This window comes from Mesocricetus auratus, unplaced genomic scaffold (assembly GCF_017639785.1).
Source record: "Mesocricetus auratus isolate SY011 unplaced genomic scaffold, BCM_Maur_2.0 Super-Scaffold_100007, whole genome shotgun sequence".
Lineage (NCBI taxonomy): Eukaryota > Metazoa > Chordata > Mammalia > Rodentia > Cricetidae > Mesocricetus > Mesocricetus auratus.
This window is the reverse complement of record NW_024429191.1, coordinates 58,071,561-58,088,987: the sequence shown is the minus strand read 5'-3', so window position 1 is coordinate 58,088,987 and position 17,427 is coordinate 58,071,561. Positions and strand designations below refer to the sequence as shown.

General features: G+C 50.6%; 1 protein-coding gene across 2 annotated transcripts in view; it reads right to left on the bottom strand.

The window, feature by feature from the left end:
• Window positions 1-17,427, bottom strand: part of Rab11fip4 (RAB11 family interacting protein 4) — a 104,430-nt gene that overhangs the window by 69,056 nt on the left and 17,947 nt on the right. For both annotated transcript variants that reach the window (XM_005076987.4, XM_021231138.2), the window contains exons 2-3: window positions 8,700-8,787; window positions 7,367-7,455 (exon numbers count right to left, since the gene is read on the bottom strand). In XM_005076987.4, the coding sequence (XP_005077044.1) occupies window positions 7,367-7,455; window positions 8,700-8,787 (177 nt within the window). The remainder of the gene's footprint in view (window positions 1-7,366; window positions 7,456-8,699; window positions 8,788-17,427) is intronic.

Sequence of the window (17,427 nt, the reverse complement as noted above, 5' to 3'; positions counted from 1 at the left end):
AACATTATTACAATCCAAAAGAGGAGTTCTAATTTCAGTCTCTCGTTTGACTTGAGAAGCCAGTAACACCAGTGTCAATTGGTGATAAGCAGTTCTTGCCAGTGGCAATGGGTGGGAAGCAGCTCACATCAGTGCCCAAGGGTGGGGAGCAGCTCACATCAGTGTCAGTGGATGAAGGAGCTAGTGAGCTGGTGAGCTCGGGAGCTGGGGTGAGCCGGGGTGAGCTGGGGTGAGCTGCGGTGAGCTGCGGTGAGCTCGGGAGCTGGGGTGAGCTGGGGTGAGCTGCGGTGAGCTGCGGTGAGCTGGAGTGAGTTGGAGTGAGCTGGGGTGAGCTAGGGAGCTGGGGTGAGCTGGGGTGAGCTGCGGTGAGCTGGGGTGCTGGCTCAGCAGGTAAAGGCACTTGCCACCAAGCCTGACATCCTGAGTTTGAGTCCCAGAACCCTCGTGGTTGAAGGATAGAACTGACTCTCATATTGTCCTCTGACTTCCACATGCTCACTGTGGCATAGGTGTGCCTGAATGCATGCACACCCACACCCACACACAAAGAAATGTAAAAACAATAAAACCAGGGGGCTGGAGAGATGACTCAATGTAAGGGCTCCTCCCGATCTTTTAGGGAACGAGAGTTTGATTCCCAGAGTCCATGTTTGGCAACTCATAACTGCCTGCAACTCCAGCCCCAGGGGATCAAATTCCCTCTTCCGGCCTCTGTGGGCACAGACACAAATCCACACATATATAAACATAAATAGAATAAAAGTAAAATATTTTAAAGGATCTAAGGAAATCTTGAGCTAGCTTCTCAGAGAGGAATTTGGTGACCTTGAAATAAGTAGTGATTCTTCTGCCTCAAAGCAACAACAGCAACAAAAATCTATTTAAAAAATAAAAATCCGCACATTCTTTGCTATAATGATTCTGTTTCTAGATATCTCATCTTCTCGATGCTCAGAGAAACACTTGAGGATACAGGAACTGCCCTGCTGTGGAGGAGAGGTGCTAGATAGGGATCTGCTACCCTGGCATCATTGTCACCCCACAGTACACATGAAACCACTCGGAGAGTCAGATTGAGGCCATTACTGCCACCAACCCAGGGCCCAGGAAGCCCAGGGCAGATCCTCCTCCAGCTGGAGTACAGGGCACCTGGAGAAAGGGATGCCTGAGGGATTTTGAAAACACAAATACCAGGCAGCCTGTGAGAGTCAGTGGGCAGAACAGATGGCCCAGAAGAAAGGCAAACCTCATAAAGGCTTGGAGGCAAGACAGAACACAGCCTTCCCAGGAAGTCGGTAGGCTGCAGAGATGGGTCAGTGATCAGTGTAAGCATGAGGTCAGAAGTTCAGCGCTCAAACCCCAGCATCCATGTAGCAAACTGGGCACAATTCCAGCCACACCAGTGACCCCAGTACCCATGTAACAAATGGGCAAAATCACAGCCATACATGTGACCCCAACACTGGGGAAAACAGAGATGGGGAGGGCCCCAGGTTCAGGGACTGACCCTGCTTCAAAGGAATAGCAGTGACAGAAGCAGGTACCGTATGCCCTCCTTTGACCTCTGCCATGCACACGCATGTTCACACACAAAATTAAAGAGGAGAGGGTTGGCACCACCAGTTTTGGGTGTGTGAGATACACTACAGTGAGAAGCAGGTGGGACCCGAGATCACATTTCATCCCACGTGAGGAGGCTCACATGCTGTGGCCGTGGCCTGGGTTTCTAGAGACAGAACAGCAGGGAACCAGCAGGCAGCTGGGTAGGCAGTGGTTGTAATAGGAGAGGATTGTGGGGAGCAGAGCACCGGAGGCTGCAGCATATGAGGGCACCGGGGGTGACTTTCTGGCCTGTCTGACCCTGTCACAGGAAGAGCAGGTGGGTGGCCTGCCATACTTTTGGTTTGATGGGTTCCCTATTAATCTGTCTATGTAGGGGGATGACCAAACACCAAGAATCTCAGTGCTGAGTTAGGTTGTGCTTCACTGACTGTCAAGGGGTAACTATAGCCCTTGGCCAGCAGCCCTCACTTTGATACCCATAGGCCCATGTCTCCCCAGCTCTCTTCCTCACATGGACTGGGGGCTACACAAAAGAGGGACCCTTGGGGCAGACTGGGCTCAGAAGGGACGTGTCCGGGAGACACCATCCCTGGACCCCTGGGCATCCTGAAATGAGAAACACGTTCAGCAGCATGTTTGGCAGCAGGACCCTTGGAGCAGACTGGGCTCAGGAGGGACGTGTCCGGGAGACACCATCCCTGGACCCCTGGGCATCCTGAATTGAGAAACACGTTCAGCAGCACGTTTGGCAGCACTCAGTGACACTTGCCCTGACAGGTGTGACAGATTCTGAGGACACGGGCATCCTCTACAGTCAGACTCTGGTACTGCAGAGCAATGCTTAGAGAAACATCCAGACTAGACTTGCCCAGGTCAAAGACCCAGGGTAGTGCCCAGATGGCAGGCTTACCCTATAGCCAACAGGAAAGCATTTTACTGACTCAAAGTGACTCCCACCAAGCCATGATGCTGGAAGTGACGCCCACACCCTAATGGGTTCATCTTCCTCTACTAAGGGTGCTCAGCTGCAGTCCTGACTTCTAGCCGAGTACCATCCTCTACCTCCCCAAGTCACACAGATCTGTATTCCCCAGGGACACACTGAAAGCCAGAGGAACCAGAATCTGGCTGGCTTTGTGGTCTCAGTCTCAGGCTGACCCCTAGGGGACAGCTGGAGCACAGCAAGGTGCAGAGTCTGGTCCCTAACATTAGGATCTGCCTCTACCTGGCTCTTTGAAGATCTTGCCTCTGAAGAACTATGGCTTTGCCCCAGCTGTTCCAGGAGCCAGAATTCTAGTGAAGTCTGAAGATTCACTCTGCCTGGCTGGTTTGGTGATTCTCAGGAGCTCACAGGAAGGAGCTGATCCAAGCCCACCAAGCTGTCTGGCTAAAGCCGAACAAACCAGGTCGCCTACTAAGTCTACACATATACCACCTCAACTGGGTACTCCGGCCAGCTGAGCCATTTGTTAGGACTGAGCTGTGTGGAGGACAGAAAGAGGTTTGCCCAGAAGAGGCTTAAAACCCAAAGCCACCAACACATCCATATTATACAGTCCCACAGGAAGGAGTCAGGGTTGCTGTGATAACTGACTCCCCCAATCTTTCTACCTCCCCAGAACCTCTGGATTTTTGGAAAATAACAACAACAACAAAATATCACTTTACAAAAAAATCCTTCTTGGAGGGTCAGGTCCTCCAAGCCTATTTCTCCTCTTTGGTAAATGTGCCATCCTTTCTGGTAGCAGTTGAGATGGCATGGGTGCATGAAAGCATCTGGAGCCACGCGAGCTGGAGTAACCCAGGCATCAATGCATCTGTGTCCCAATGCCTCAGCACATGCTCTGTTTTAACTTTTGAAACATTGGTACCCCAGGGTAAAAGGGAAGCAGAGGCTTGCGGGGCGGGGTGGGGTTGAATCAGAACTAGACTTGTTGAGCAAGTCTTGCTTTATAATCAAGGAACCGAGGTTCTGAGATGTTGACGGGAACTTGCTGAGGTTGCATGGTTGGCCAGTGGCCAAAGTGAGGCATGGAACCCATTTTAAATGATGGTAAGGCCTACTTGCTCTGCACCCTCCACAAAAGCCAGACCCCAACAGACTCCTGGGTCACTTAGTGTCTCCCCCATATTGGGAGTTCTCTGTTCCAGATATGGTTCCACTGGCCCCAAATACATCCACCCCCCAGTAGGGCAGGGCTGGAGCCCTCAGCATTGGCCATGCACATGAGCTCCAGTTATCCTGGTCTACCCCTATGTGATCATACATAGGAGGAAGTATGTCAGGATGTTCATGTTGAACATAGTCTGGACACCTGACTCCAACCCTGGCCCCACACAGGCTGTGACTTTAGTCTCTGTCACCCTCAAACTGTTAAATAAAATTTACAGGTAGCCCCTAGTGTGTGTGACCAGGCCCAGGCCTCTGCACTATGCAGACTGGACCAGAGCCTGGTTTGGGATGATGTTTTGTGCTACCGAGACTGAAACTAAGCTGCTAGGTGGCCTTCCCAGAAACCAGGAGAGCTTTAGCTGGTACAATAAGGAAATCTGCTGCTCGTTTAACGGCTTGAAAAGAGCAGCTTGATGCTGGCCAATCAGCTCTGCCCTATTATTCAGCTTCCTTGTCCCTGTGATGGCTAACACTATGTTTTAAGTTTTAATTACTGCACTTAAGAGATCTATAAAACGAAAATGCCTCTAACCGGTAAGCTCCACTTGCCCAGGTATAGATAACTTCCTGGATTGCTGGGGCTGTTCATGTAAGATAACAAGTCATGTTTTTTCACTTCTGTGAGCAAGCTTGGTTGCCCCAACTGTACAGGATGTGTGCTTGATCACACATAGGAGGAAGTATGTCAGAATGCATGCTTGCCCCTGATTGGATGAAGGCAGGAAGTATGTAGCCTCGTGGGTTTTGCCTTTATAGCTCCTGACTGACATAATTCAGGGCCATACTCTGAGTATGAATCTCAGGTATGGACCTGGACAGTATCCATGGTCCTGGCCAGTATTTAGTAAAGCCTCTGATTTACTAAAATTTATTCATGGTCAGATTGGTGAACATCTGAACAACCCCAGACCCATAACAGTTCCCACCTTACAAAACCCACTGTTCTGTTCCTGTCCTAGACCTATGTGTTAACCTGCTGTCTTTGTGACAGAGGCCTAGGAAAATTGGAAGGAAGCGAGGGAGGGAGGGAGGGAGGGAGGGAGGACTTCATGGTTTTAGAGTCCCACTGGGTTCACTGCTTGGCGCCTGAGGTAAGATAGAGCAACATGGTAGTAGGAATACGTGGCAGAGACTGCAAACTCATGGTGTCCAGGAAGCAGGGGTGGGGTAAGGTGTGTGTGGGGGGGGGCCTGGTCTATCAGCTTTCCCTTTTCTTGTCCTTTTATTTTTTTTAAATTCATTTATTTTATTTTATTCGTGCTTTGCCTGTATGTGTTTTGTGTGAAGGCATTGGATCCTGGAGTTACAGACAGCTGTGAGCTGCCATGTGAGTGCTGGGAATTGAATCCCAGTCCTCTGAAAGAGCAGTCAGTGCTCTTAATTGCTGAACCATCTATCCAGCCCCCTTCTTGTCCTTTTATTCCAGCTGATGGGATGATGTAGCCCATATATCTAGGGCAGATCTCCTTTTAGTTAACCCTCTCCTGGAAACACCCTCCCCCATACACCTTGAAATGGCCTTCCCTAATCTAGGGGCTTCTCAGTCTGGCCAGGCTGGCAGGATCAATCATGAAAATCTAGGCAAACAATTACCACCAGGTTACATGCCAGCCCTGATCATCACTATCCTTCGATTATTTAGTTTTGTCTCTTGACAGTGCCTTGGCCTTCTCCAACACTCAGCTTGGCCACCTTCAGCATTGTGGAACCCCTTTCCTCCACCCAGTCCTGCCCATAAGAGCTCACTTGGCCTCCACCACCCAGATGCATCAATGAACCTGGTCATCAGTTAATGTGGTCCTAGACTTCTCCCATTTTCCAGGGGGAAGTGAACCCTGAATGAAGTACTACCCAGAGCCAGAGAAGTTTTGGAGCTGACTTGGGAGAGAAACCAAAATAGTCCTCCTCTAACCAGAAGTTCCCTGGAGACTGTAGATAGTGCATTTAAAACTGTCTCTGCAGTACAAAGCTATGTTTGCGAAAATAGCTCAATGTTTTATAAACACATCATTGGTAATAGCAGCAGAATGAATTGAAAGAGAATGATATATATGTATACACACACATATACACACATATATGCATGCGTGCACACGTGTGCACACACACAGTATATATTTATGTGGGAACAAGTATGTACAGAAGCCAGGAAACTAGAAAGGTCTACAAGAGGGGACAACAGAGGCTTTGAGGGAAAGGGAGAGAAATAACAGAACATACATAAAGTGAAAGTAACAAGTGGGGACACTAGGGGCAGAAAGGGTATGTGGGGGTATGTGGGGGTATGTGGGTATGGGGGAGCAGAGAGAGTGGGGAGAGGAGGATGGAGGTCAACTAAAAACAAGGATATATGAAATACAAGTAAAATTAGAAACAAGTGGTGGTATTTGCTCTCTGTGATGACTGTTCCAGGCTGTCAGCTGTACACACCTGGGAAGAAGAGACTCCTCGAATGAAATTTGCCTCCATCAGATTGAACTATGGGCTCGACTGTGAGGCATTTTATTGATTCCTCACTGATGGAGGAGGGTCCAGCTCAGGGTAGGTGGTCCCAAGTCATTCGAGGAAGCAGAAAGCACACCAGTAATCGAGGTACGCCCACAGCCTCGGCCTCACCTCCTGCCTCTGGGCTCCGACTTGAGGGACTGCTTGGTGCTTCCTCCATGATGGAGTGTGAGCTCCATGACTTATTATTATTTTTTTTTTACGAGACAGGGTTTCTCTGTATTGTTTTGGAGGCTATCGGTCCAGCCCAGCCTCGAACTCACAGAGATCCACCTGCCTCTGCCTCCCGAGTGCTGGGATTAAAGGTGTGCGCCACCAACGCCCGGCTCCATGACTTATTTTTGGTCACGGTGCTTATCAGCAGCAGAAATCGAAGAGACACAGAGTTTTTGGAGCCCTTGGTATTTCCTGATAGGAGTGCCGTTTATGTCTAACTTCCTGTTGCCTACACCTGAGTTTATGCCAGTGAAGCGACTTAGAGTGGTACTTCTCGATGCCACAGCCTGGGGCTGGTCAGAGAAAGACCACACTGGGGACTTTCAGCCCCCCCAACTTCCCACCTCTAGGTGGAAGAGGGGACTAGAGACTGGGTTGTGGGAAAACTAATTTTTAAAAATTTAAATTTTACTGACGTACTTATTTGTGTGTGTGTGTGTGTGTGTGCATACACACACAAAGTGACTCGAGAGAAAAGGAAAAGAACTGCCCTGCCCACCTGACCTCCATCCTCAGTTCTCTCCAGGGACTGGGTTTCTCCTCAGCACCACCAGTGAGGTGGAGGAAGGCACTATGCGGCCCCAGTCCCTACCCCACCAGCCTTCCTGAGGCCTTCGCTGTGCCTATTCCAAAGTGATTGCTTTTTCTTTTTCTTTTTTGTTTCATTTTGAGACAGTGTTGCTATGTGTCCCAGGCTGGCCTCAAACCTATGGCAATCTCCCTACCTCAGCCTCCAGAGGCCTAGGGTTAGAGGTACGAGCCACCTTACCTCGCTCTCGTTTTTTGTGACTTTGTAGCCAGAAGGTCATTGGAGGAAGCCCCAGTCCTTCCAGATGCCACAAAGTCAAGCCCAGGTGGGAACAGTGAGAAGGACAGGCAAGCGCGGGAGGCCCCGGGGGCAGCCCTTACCTGCTCCACACAGTCTGGGATCTCTGGAGAACATGGCAGGGTCCCTGCGCTCTCCACTGACAGCACATCCTTCAGCAGCTCCTCGCACCCTGTGGACAGACAGACAGTGAGTGGTATGGGCCTCAGCCCACACCGGTCTTGGAGGGAACTGTTGGAGGAAGCAGGTGGCCCATGTCTCCAACACAGTGGCGGGGCGCGGGGGGGGGGGGGGATGGGGGATGGGGGCGCGGGGGGATGGGGGTGGGGGGTGTGGAGGTGGGGGGGCGGGGGAGGGTGCCCAGCTGTGTGGGGCTGGCTCAAGGCACTACACAAGGTGCAGAAAGGCACTTGATGAGAACGTCCTCCCTCCATGGGACTAACCCCTCCATGGGACTAACCCCGTGGGGATGCAGAGGAGACACAAACAGAGGCAGGCTGAGAACAGGGAAGCACCCAGGCTAGGAAGCACTTCCCTGTGCGAACAGGGGCTCCCCACCAGCTCTAGACGGGGCCACCCTGGGAGGTCAGCAGGCTCCTACACCCCGCTGACCAGTTACACAGGCGGCCTCTGTGCTGGTTATGCTGAACCAGGGCCTCAGCACAGGCACAGGGCAGCAGTGGTCTAAGCCGGCCCACAGAATCAAACAAATCCCTGCAGAAAATCTTAGTAGGGGTTTCTCTGCTGCCTCAGCCTCCCCGGTGAACTTCCGGTTACTTTCACTTCCACTTCAGAATTCTGACTTCTACGACTTTCTCAAAACTGACTTGGGAATTTTGAAGGAAAAAAAAAAAAAAAAGGAAAAAGGAATGGGTGAAGGAAGGAATTAGGAAGGGCTAAGAGGAGAGAGAGCAGTTAATACATAAGGGACCCTAAGAGCAGAGAGACACGGTAGCCAGCTCCTTCCAGCTGTGGCCAGAACTGCATTCATTTGACTATTTTTTCCTCTCCCATTGCTGGCAACGGGTGCCCAGACCTCTGCGCTAGTCAGACTAGTCAGACAAGCTACTTACCACCGACTGAGCAAATCCCAAGCCCTCCCTACAGAGCCAAAGTGGGAAGTCCAGGGAAACTCCTCCAGAGCATAGACATTCTAGCCAGAGGTGACAAGAGCAGTTCCTCAGAGGTGCAGACAGATTTGAGAGGGGCAGAAAGGCCGTCCTGCCCCTGGTAGTGGGGCTCTGTGGCAGAGGTTCAGAGAGAGCCACAGCTCCACGCCCCACCCTCGCCCAAGACCTTTTTCCTCCAACCCCCATGGGTCACTAGGAACAGAGCCCATTTCTGGGACCCACCCTGGGCTCTGGGACCCCCGTGTGCTGGCCTCCTAGCCAGACAGGACCCCAGAGAGGACCTCACCTTTCATGGCGAACACTCCTCGGCAAAAATCCTTGAAGTTGATTCTGCCCAGGTCATTGGGATCCAAACACTTCACAAGTTTTTCCACCTTTGGGAAGGAAAGAGGACAGGTGTGAAGAACCCTGGATACCCCAAGGCCCAGGGCATTGGGCAGAAGGTGGGATGGAGGAGGGCTGGTCTTGCCAATTGAGCCAAAAGGACACCAGTGTTACCAACTTAACCTTTTTACCTGGGATCATGTTATTCTGGCCTATTTAAGACTCAAGTAAGAAAAAGCAAAGACAGCCGCATCCATGTAGGGTCCCAGAGGCTCCTCCAAACCCCACTCCAAAGGCAGCACACTGAAAGCCAACACTCGGCTATCAGGTTCACTGTTTGTCTGTTTTGTAGACAGGGTCTGGCTAGGTCACCCAAGCTGACTTAGAACTGAGTTCTCCTGCAGCTACATCCCCAGCCTATGAAGTTCACCTTCTTGACCTTTTTCCCCCCAAATTAGCTTGCACCTTAGTAGCAGCCTTCCAAAGCATCCATTCATTCATTACTCATTCATTAAACAACTGACCACTGTGTGCCTCCTACTTGCTTGATACTTGACTAATGTTGATGGTGGTAGCTAGCTGGTTACTCATGGCCACATGGCCACATTCCCACACTCATGCACCTCATTAGGCAACTTCCCCCAGTCATCACCATCTTTGGAAACTGTCACCCATGGTAGGGTGACACTTTCTGGTGATGCAGCTGCTCTGGGGTTACCCATGCTTCATAGGTAAGCCCAGGGAACTCAGTGGTTCCCCAAGTTGTACTTCGGTTTGTCGTTGGTGCCCTACATGATGCAGAGCCAGTGTCTGTGTCCGTCTTCCTTGGGAACGGGTTGAGAAAACAAGGACAAGCTCTTTCTGGAACTCCCTCTGGCTGTGCTGCAGGTGTGGGTATGAGAGCATACCCACAGCACGCAGACCCAGCACGCAGGACGGGGATCTGTCACTGCTGTGGTGTTGGCAGCACTCCAGCCAGGCCTCTCCTCCCTCCCCCTCTGCTTGTCACATGTGCCAAAGCACAGGCAGGTGGGGAGACTCACCCGCTCACAGACTGTGCTGCCCGTCCTCAGGACGCTTGTGCAGCAGGCACCTGAAGCCCTGGCCACTGCAGTAGTCCAGCGTCAGAGATGGGGCCCAGTGGGCCTCAGTGAGCACAGATCTGACCATCTCTGCATCCCTGTGCATGGTGGCTGTGTGTAGCTCTATTCCAGCTGGCCCTGCTTTTCCACTCTGCTGAGGCTGAGGCTGAGGGATAACTCAGGGGCTATGCAATGCCCTAAGATGCTTCTGAACCTGGTACCTAGTGAACCATCCCTCAGATCCAGGTATCCTCATCTCTAAGGGTAGGATGCTATAGCAGAGTTCCAGCAAGATCCACAGCCCTGTGCAGTATCCACAGCTAAGGAAGTTGCAGCCCCTTCCCCTCCGCCTCCATGGGGCTGTAGAATTTCAGGTAAGAGGGAAAGAGGCTGTTTGCCAGCTCACGCCTGGCCAGAGCGCCCTCAGCATTGCAGCTGTCAGCCCTATGCCCACCCCCACTACCATGGAAGCCACTGACATTGCCAGGCAATGACGTGGCTTCTGAGAATAGTACTGCCCAGGTGCCACCTGCAGGCTGTGGGGGAGCTCACCCACATCTCCAGCTGGCCACCCTCCCCCTCTCCTCCTGCTACCCCCTCCCTGCTGTACAGACAGCCTCTGGATGTAAGGAGGCCTGGGACATCCTAACTGAACCCCCCCACCAGCCTCCAGGACCTTACCTCTAAGCCCTCCCCAAGGTCAGGGGCTATGTCTTAGTTATTTTGGGAACAAGTCCAAGGCATCTACTCCAGAGCACCCAGTGGCTGAAGATGAGCTCCAGCCTCACATGCTATGAAGAACAGCAGGATTCTGTAATCCGTGTCTTTAATCCCCAAATCCCTAATGCCTGGGGCCTAGGGACATCACTGGGTCAGTCTGTCCATCCTCTGCTTCCAGAGAAAGCTATCACAGAAGTGGGGGTTGGGGGTATCTGATGACAGACAGAGAAATGTGAGGTTCTCAGGATCACCTACAGTCCACAGCAGTGCTTCTCAACCCTCCTAAAGTTGTGACCCTTTAATACCGTTTCTCATGTTGTAGTGACCCCAATCATAAAATTATTTTCATTGCTATGTCATAACTGTAATTTTGCTACTGTTTTGAATCATAATGCAAATATCCCATCTGCAGGATATCTGACATGGACCCCCTGTTTAACCTCCAGAGGGGTCATGACCCACAGGTTGAGAACCATATAGATGTGTTCCAGACTGTAGTTATGGGCTCACAATTTCTGTGACTCCCTTCTCTACAGCCACTCTCACAAAGCTCTCAAGGATGGAAGTCCTAGGGCAGTGACCATGCTTGCTATAAGACAGCATTGTAGAAACAGAATAATTGGTGAGTTTTTACATCACATACAGTTAGCATCCATAAAGACCACAACCATGGTTGCAATGACTTTTTAAATGAGATTCTAGCAGTGATGTGTAGAGAGTGCTATGAAAAATCCTTGCTAGGCCCAAGAGGGCTCACTGTGAACCATCCAAACTGTAGCTGCTATGACAGTCCCCATGCTACAGTTGAAAATCTGAGGCCCACAGAAATTAAGCCACTTAGGCAGTCACCATGAGCAGGAGCTACTTAACCAGGTCCTCCTGACCCCAGAGTATCAGCGGCTGCAATATACTGCTGCCTTGTGTGTGTGTGGCCTCTACTGGGTCAGAGTCGGGCTCTCACTAGCCTGTGTGCATGGAGTACTGATTCAGCTCCCCTACACGCTGTGTATGAAGACAGCTCTAGGCTGGGGATGTCACTCCGTGGGCATGTGCAAGCCCTGGCCTCCATCCTTAATATGGTCAAAGAAAAACAAAGGTGCTGGAGGATTGTATTTGAAGTCATCCTAGGCTACAAGAGAGACCTTGTCTCAGAAAAAAACAACAACAAAGCAACAACAAAAAACTCAGCAAAACCAAAACACACAGAAAAGGGAGCAGGGGGATGCTTGGCGTTGACACCAGCAATCTGCAGTGTATCTGGGGCTGTGTCCGCCGACCTGGCAAATCCCAGGATGGGGAAGGGCTCCCTCATATCAGGGAGCACAGCAGATGACACTGATAGCCAGCATGTATGGATGTCAGGCAGTCCCGGGCTCCTCCGGCTCCCAGGGCTGAGAAAGCAAGCTCCAGGCCCAGCAGGGATGATGGGAGCAGCTGAAGTGCGCACAGCTGGACCAGCAGCTTGCTGCCAGGGTAGCTGGTGGTTCTGCTGGCAGAGAAACACCGTTCTTTCATATTGGGAACCATTCAATTACCAGGCTTCCCTTTCTATTTCTGCGGCTCTTCTCTGCAGGCTGATTTTCTCCATTCATCCCCAGAGTCACATCTCCCTGATGGATGCTGCGATGCCATGAACCATGCTGCCACCGTGAGCCACACTGTCACCTACTCACTGCAAGAGCTCCCCCTGCCCCCAGCTGCCCCCCAACACCTCCCCCATGCAGGCCTGGCAAGCCAGCAAAGGCTAAGGAGCCGTTTGCACCTGGAGGTCTCAGCTGCCTCTTTGAACAAGGAGATAAGCAGGCTTAGCCTCGGCTCTCAGCACCTCCAGGTGCTGAATGAATACTAGCCGTTCTCACCAGAACAAGTGCCAGGCACTGTCACTCACTCTACAGACAGAGTTATTTCACCCTCACAGGCCTCTGGATCCTGAATAGAATTCTTATTCCCATTTTACAGATGAGGAAATACACAAGGCTCAGGCATTCGGGGTTAAGGTCATACAGCCACGAGGAGGCAGCTGAGCCCGGGCAGCTCCCAGTAATTACTGCTACTGAAATAATTATTTATGATCACTTATAAGTTCGGGAGCTTGCTATAAACAGAGAAAGAACAAACCTAAGAAATTTTGACTAGAAAAACTGACACCAGTACAGAGAACCCTTGCTTCAGAATTTGAATATTTAAAAAAATTACTGCTAAAAGAAATATTGCTAGCTAGCATTCCAAGCAGATGGTAGACTTCAAACCTGTTACAGAGATATATAGCCTAGTCCACACGGGAGACCTGTCTCAAGCAAACCCTCCAAACACAAATAAAACCAAGGAAGAGGCCTGGCTCTGGGTGAGCGAGAGTAAGCACCCCACTCACAATTATATGCATAATTAAAATAATACAATAAAGTTAAAAAAACTCTTACTAGCAGGACATTGGTGGCACATGCCTTTAATCCCAGCACTAGGGAGGCAGAGGCAGGCGGATCTCTATGAGTTCAAGGCCAGCCTGGTCCACAGAGTGAGTGCCTTATAAGTTCAGGAGCTTGTTCCAACCAGAGAAAGGCTCCAAAGCTACACAGAGAAACCCTGTCTTGAAAAACAAAAAACAAAAACAAACAAAAAAAAAACCCCTCTTACTAAATAAAGTAAGGCTAGTCCTATCCCAGAGAGATAAAACCCTATTTACAGACACATGAACTGTGCACAGATGTTTGTGCAGCTTCCTATGTAATTGTTCCAATCTTGAAACATCTTGCCTTTCTATCTTCCTATGTAATTGTTCCCGTCTTGAAACATCTTGCCTTTCTATCTTCCTATGTAATTGTTCCAGTCTTGAAACATCTTGCCTTTCTATCTTCCTATGTAATTGTTCCAGTCTTGAAACATCTTGCCTTTCCTCCGAGTGGGCGGTAAGCAAAGTGCACTGTAATGGGAAGACACAAACCATAGCTGTGCCCGACACGGCAACTCTCAGATCTGTTCTGCTGAGAAAGGCATGGTCAAAAGGTACCAACGCTGGGGGATGGCTCAGTGGGTAAGAGTTTGCTGAGCCAGCATGAGGACCTGAATTAGAATTCTCGCATTTGCATAAAAAAGCAGGGCATGGCTACATGTGCCTATAATCCCAGCATTAGGAGGCCGAGACAGATCCTGTCCAGGTAGCCTAGCTGAAAAGATTCAGGTCCAGTGAGAGAGAGAGAGAGAGACTCTGCTTCATGGCAGTGAGGTCAAGAGTGACAGAAAAAGACATCAATGTCCTCTTTTGGCCTCCACATGCACAGACATGGGCGCATGCACCCGTACTCATGTGTGTGCAACACACATATATGCACATGCACATACACGCACACACACATTATGTTTTAAAAGGGGAGGCTGAAGAGGGGGCTCACTGATTCAGAACACTGGCTGCTCATCCAGAGGAACGGAGTTCATATCCCAGCACCCATATGGTAGTTCACAAACATCTGTAACTCCAGTTCCAAGGAATCTGATACCCTCTTCTGGCTTCCATAGGTACTGAATATAAATGGTGCACACACATACACACATGTTTAACACCATACACATGCAATAAAGATAAATAGGGCTAGAGAGATGGCTCCATGGTTAAGAGCACTGGCTGTCTTACCAGGAGACCTGGGTTCAGACCCAGCACCTATACAGTGGCTTACCCATCTGTAACTCCAGTTCAGGGGATCTAACTTTGTCTTCTGGCCTCCACAGACACCAGGCAAGTGGTATATAGACATATATGCAGGTAATACACCTATACACATAACATTTTTAAGAAATTAAGGACTAAATCAGGTGATGGTGGTACATGCCTTTAATCCCAGCACTGGGGAGGTAGAGGAGGAGGAGGAGGAGGAGGAGGAGAAGAAGAAGAAGAAGAAGAAGAAGAAGAAGAAGAAGAAGAAGAAGAAGAAGAAGAAGAAGAAGAAGAAGAAGAAGAAGAAGAAGAAGAAGAAGAAGAAGAAGAAGAGAAGGAGGAGGAGAAGAAGAAAGGGCCAAAGCAAGGGTTCATCCAGCTGGTGGCCCTCAGAAGCATTTTAGGACAGAATGGAGGTCTGCACTCAGGTACAGACACGGAATGCGGGTGTCATAGGTCCCTGGACCAGGGGTACAGGGTGCTGGGAGCTAACTAGCAGAGGGGAAGCAGGTACAGCAAACAGCAAAGAGAGCGGGGAGAGAGGAAAGCCAGCAAAGGCAGGTGACCTGGGATGGGTGTCCCTGACATCTGAGGCCTGAGGCTCGGGATGTGGCCAAGACAGGAGGCTCTGAGTTAGATTCCCTGCCTGAACTGGGTATGGTGGCCCCTTGGAACCTCAGCACTCAGGAGGAGAAGGCCAAGGTTATCTAGGGTCTGAGAACAGCGCTGGCTGCAGTGCTCCATCCCAACAGCATGGCCTTCCAGAGTTAGTCATCTCCTCTTCCTTTAGTCCTCTTCTTAGCCTACAGCAGTGGTTCTCAACCTGTAGGTCAGGACCCCTTCGACAAACCTGTCTCTAAAAATATTTACATTATGATTCATAACAGTAGCAAAATCACAGGTATGAAGTAGCAATGAAACAATTTATGGCTGGGGTCACCACACATGAGGAATTGTATACTAAAGAGTCTCAGCATGAGGAAGGTTGAGAACCACCGGCATAACAGCTGGTCCTACCCCTCTCTGCTCAAGCCTCATCCATCGTTAGAGGAGGCAGAAGAGGCTGCACTCTAACACTGCTGGCTCTGCAGAGGCTGCACTCTAACACCGCTGGCTCTGCTCTCCCTGTAGGCCAATCTCTCCTGCCACCCACCCAGAGGGCTTTGGCCCTCCTCAGGGGCCCCAGGACCAAAGCCCTGGCTGCTTGTTTATCCACTTTCCTAGGCAGCCCAGCTGCCTGGTGTCAGGCCCACAATGAGGCCTGTGTTCTAGAGTCTAGGAGACAAAGGGTGCAGGCAGACACTGACCTCTCTCCCCATTAATTCTCACAGAGGGAGGGCAGGGGAGCTGGGCAAGAGTTTCAACAAAGCCAGGTGCAGACAGAGCGAGGGAAGAGTTTCCAAAGAGGATCATGCTAGTTCCTACACCCCAAGCCAGGCTGAAGAATCCAGTCCTAAATGCCGCAGAACACCAAGAGCAACATATTCTGTGTGACAATAACAGTCATATTACCCCTCTAAGTCCATTTCCATACTTCTACAGTGCTGACTCCCACGGCCATCAACTAAGACAATAGCTCAGCAAAGAATAATGAACGCTGTAGGCATGCTAACCGAGGATGCCAGGTAGGAACTGGCAGAGGTAGATGGTTTGTAGCCCCCCCATCAATCTCCTCGATAAGGAGTCTTGGAGAACTCTGTGTCTCAGTTTCCCTTTTGGAAAAGGAAAACACAGAGTAACAGCCTTGAGTGTCTATATGATTGGGATGTCTCCCTGGGGCTGTTTGGGGTGCACATGAGGCTAATGAAGAGATGAAAACTAGAGAAACAGTGAATGAAAGGAATGAAGAAAATGAAGAGAAACCAACTTCTCCCTCCAAGGCAGCTGCACTGGGCCCTACAGAGTGACTACTCAACCGAAGTCCCCAACCATGGCAAGAACTGAAGAGCCTGCTGGCCACTTCCTGCTCCTCCTGGACAGGGCAGACTTGGTGGGGCCCAGGGGCCCATCTCCTGTTTGACCAGGAGCTTCAGGGTACCTCAGCCAGGGCCAGGAGTTCTGATTGGGCCAAACCTGTCAGGTGGGCTCCTATGTCTGGCTGGTGCTTGGTTTAGACAAATGCATGCTAACCCCCTGGTCAGTGAGAGAGGAAGGGAAATTTGCAGGGGGTTCTGATGGTGAAGGGGTGAGCCAGTCACACAGAGAAGCTGCATCAAGGGATACATGGGGAGGGGGAACCAACAGAAGAAGGCTTCGTCCTCTGAGCCACTGAAAGAGGCTGCCCTTGAGCTGCCCTGTCTGGCTCTTGCCTTCTCAAGACATAATGCATGCGCACATGCATGCACACAGGCCAGCCAGCCTTTTTTTCTCAGCGTTTGAACCATGTATGGGGGTTGGCTTCCCAAAGCTGAAGGTCCCTGATGAAGAACTCTCTTTGGGCTTATACATGAGGACCTGGGCTTGGACGATAACAACTACGTTGTAAAAAGCTGGGCATGGCTTGCATGTATACCGCTAGTGCTGTTGGGGATGGAGTTGGGAGGATCACTGGGGGCTTGCTGGCAACCAGCCTAGCTGTAGGTTCAGTGAGAGACCCTGTCTCTAAGGCATAAGTAAGAGTGACAGAGTAGGACACCCACCTGGCATCCTCCGCTGGCCTCCCTGCATTCACACAGGGTCTGGTGCCTGCACATTCGAGTGTGCACCCTCCCCCACCCCACCTGCTTGATAAAAATTTCATGAGTTAAGGTGCTCAGTGTGTGGTAAAGAGGGACCATGGAATATTGGGACATCTCTGGCTAGGGTCAGGTATTAAAAAAGGAGACCTGGCACCATGGCCACCCTGTCCTGGCCAGTGTAGCCTCATCTAAGCTACAGTGGAGCCTTTTCAACACTCTGGAATGTCCAGGTGTCACCAGCAGCCCCTCAATCCGTCTGAGTGGCTACAGATAAAGTCCTTCTGGCCACCCACGAGGGCTTTGTTTCGTATCTGAATAGTAATCAAAATGACAGAAGTGTGGGTGGCCCCTGAAGTCGACTGCCCTCCTCTGTCCCCGCCTTCAGCAAACATTTCTTCAGCCCCGTGGGAGAATGACAAGCTCCCAGGAAGTTCCCAGGGAAAGCACAGATATCCTGCTGTACATTATGAGTATAATAAAAATAGCCTTGGGAAGAGCATAAAAGCATGTAGGTGACTGATCATACTCCCACATGTCTGGGCCGTATGTCACTCCTGGTCT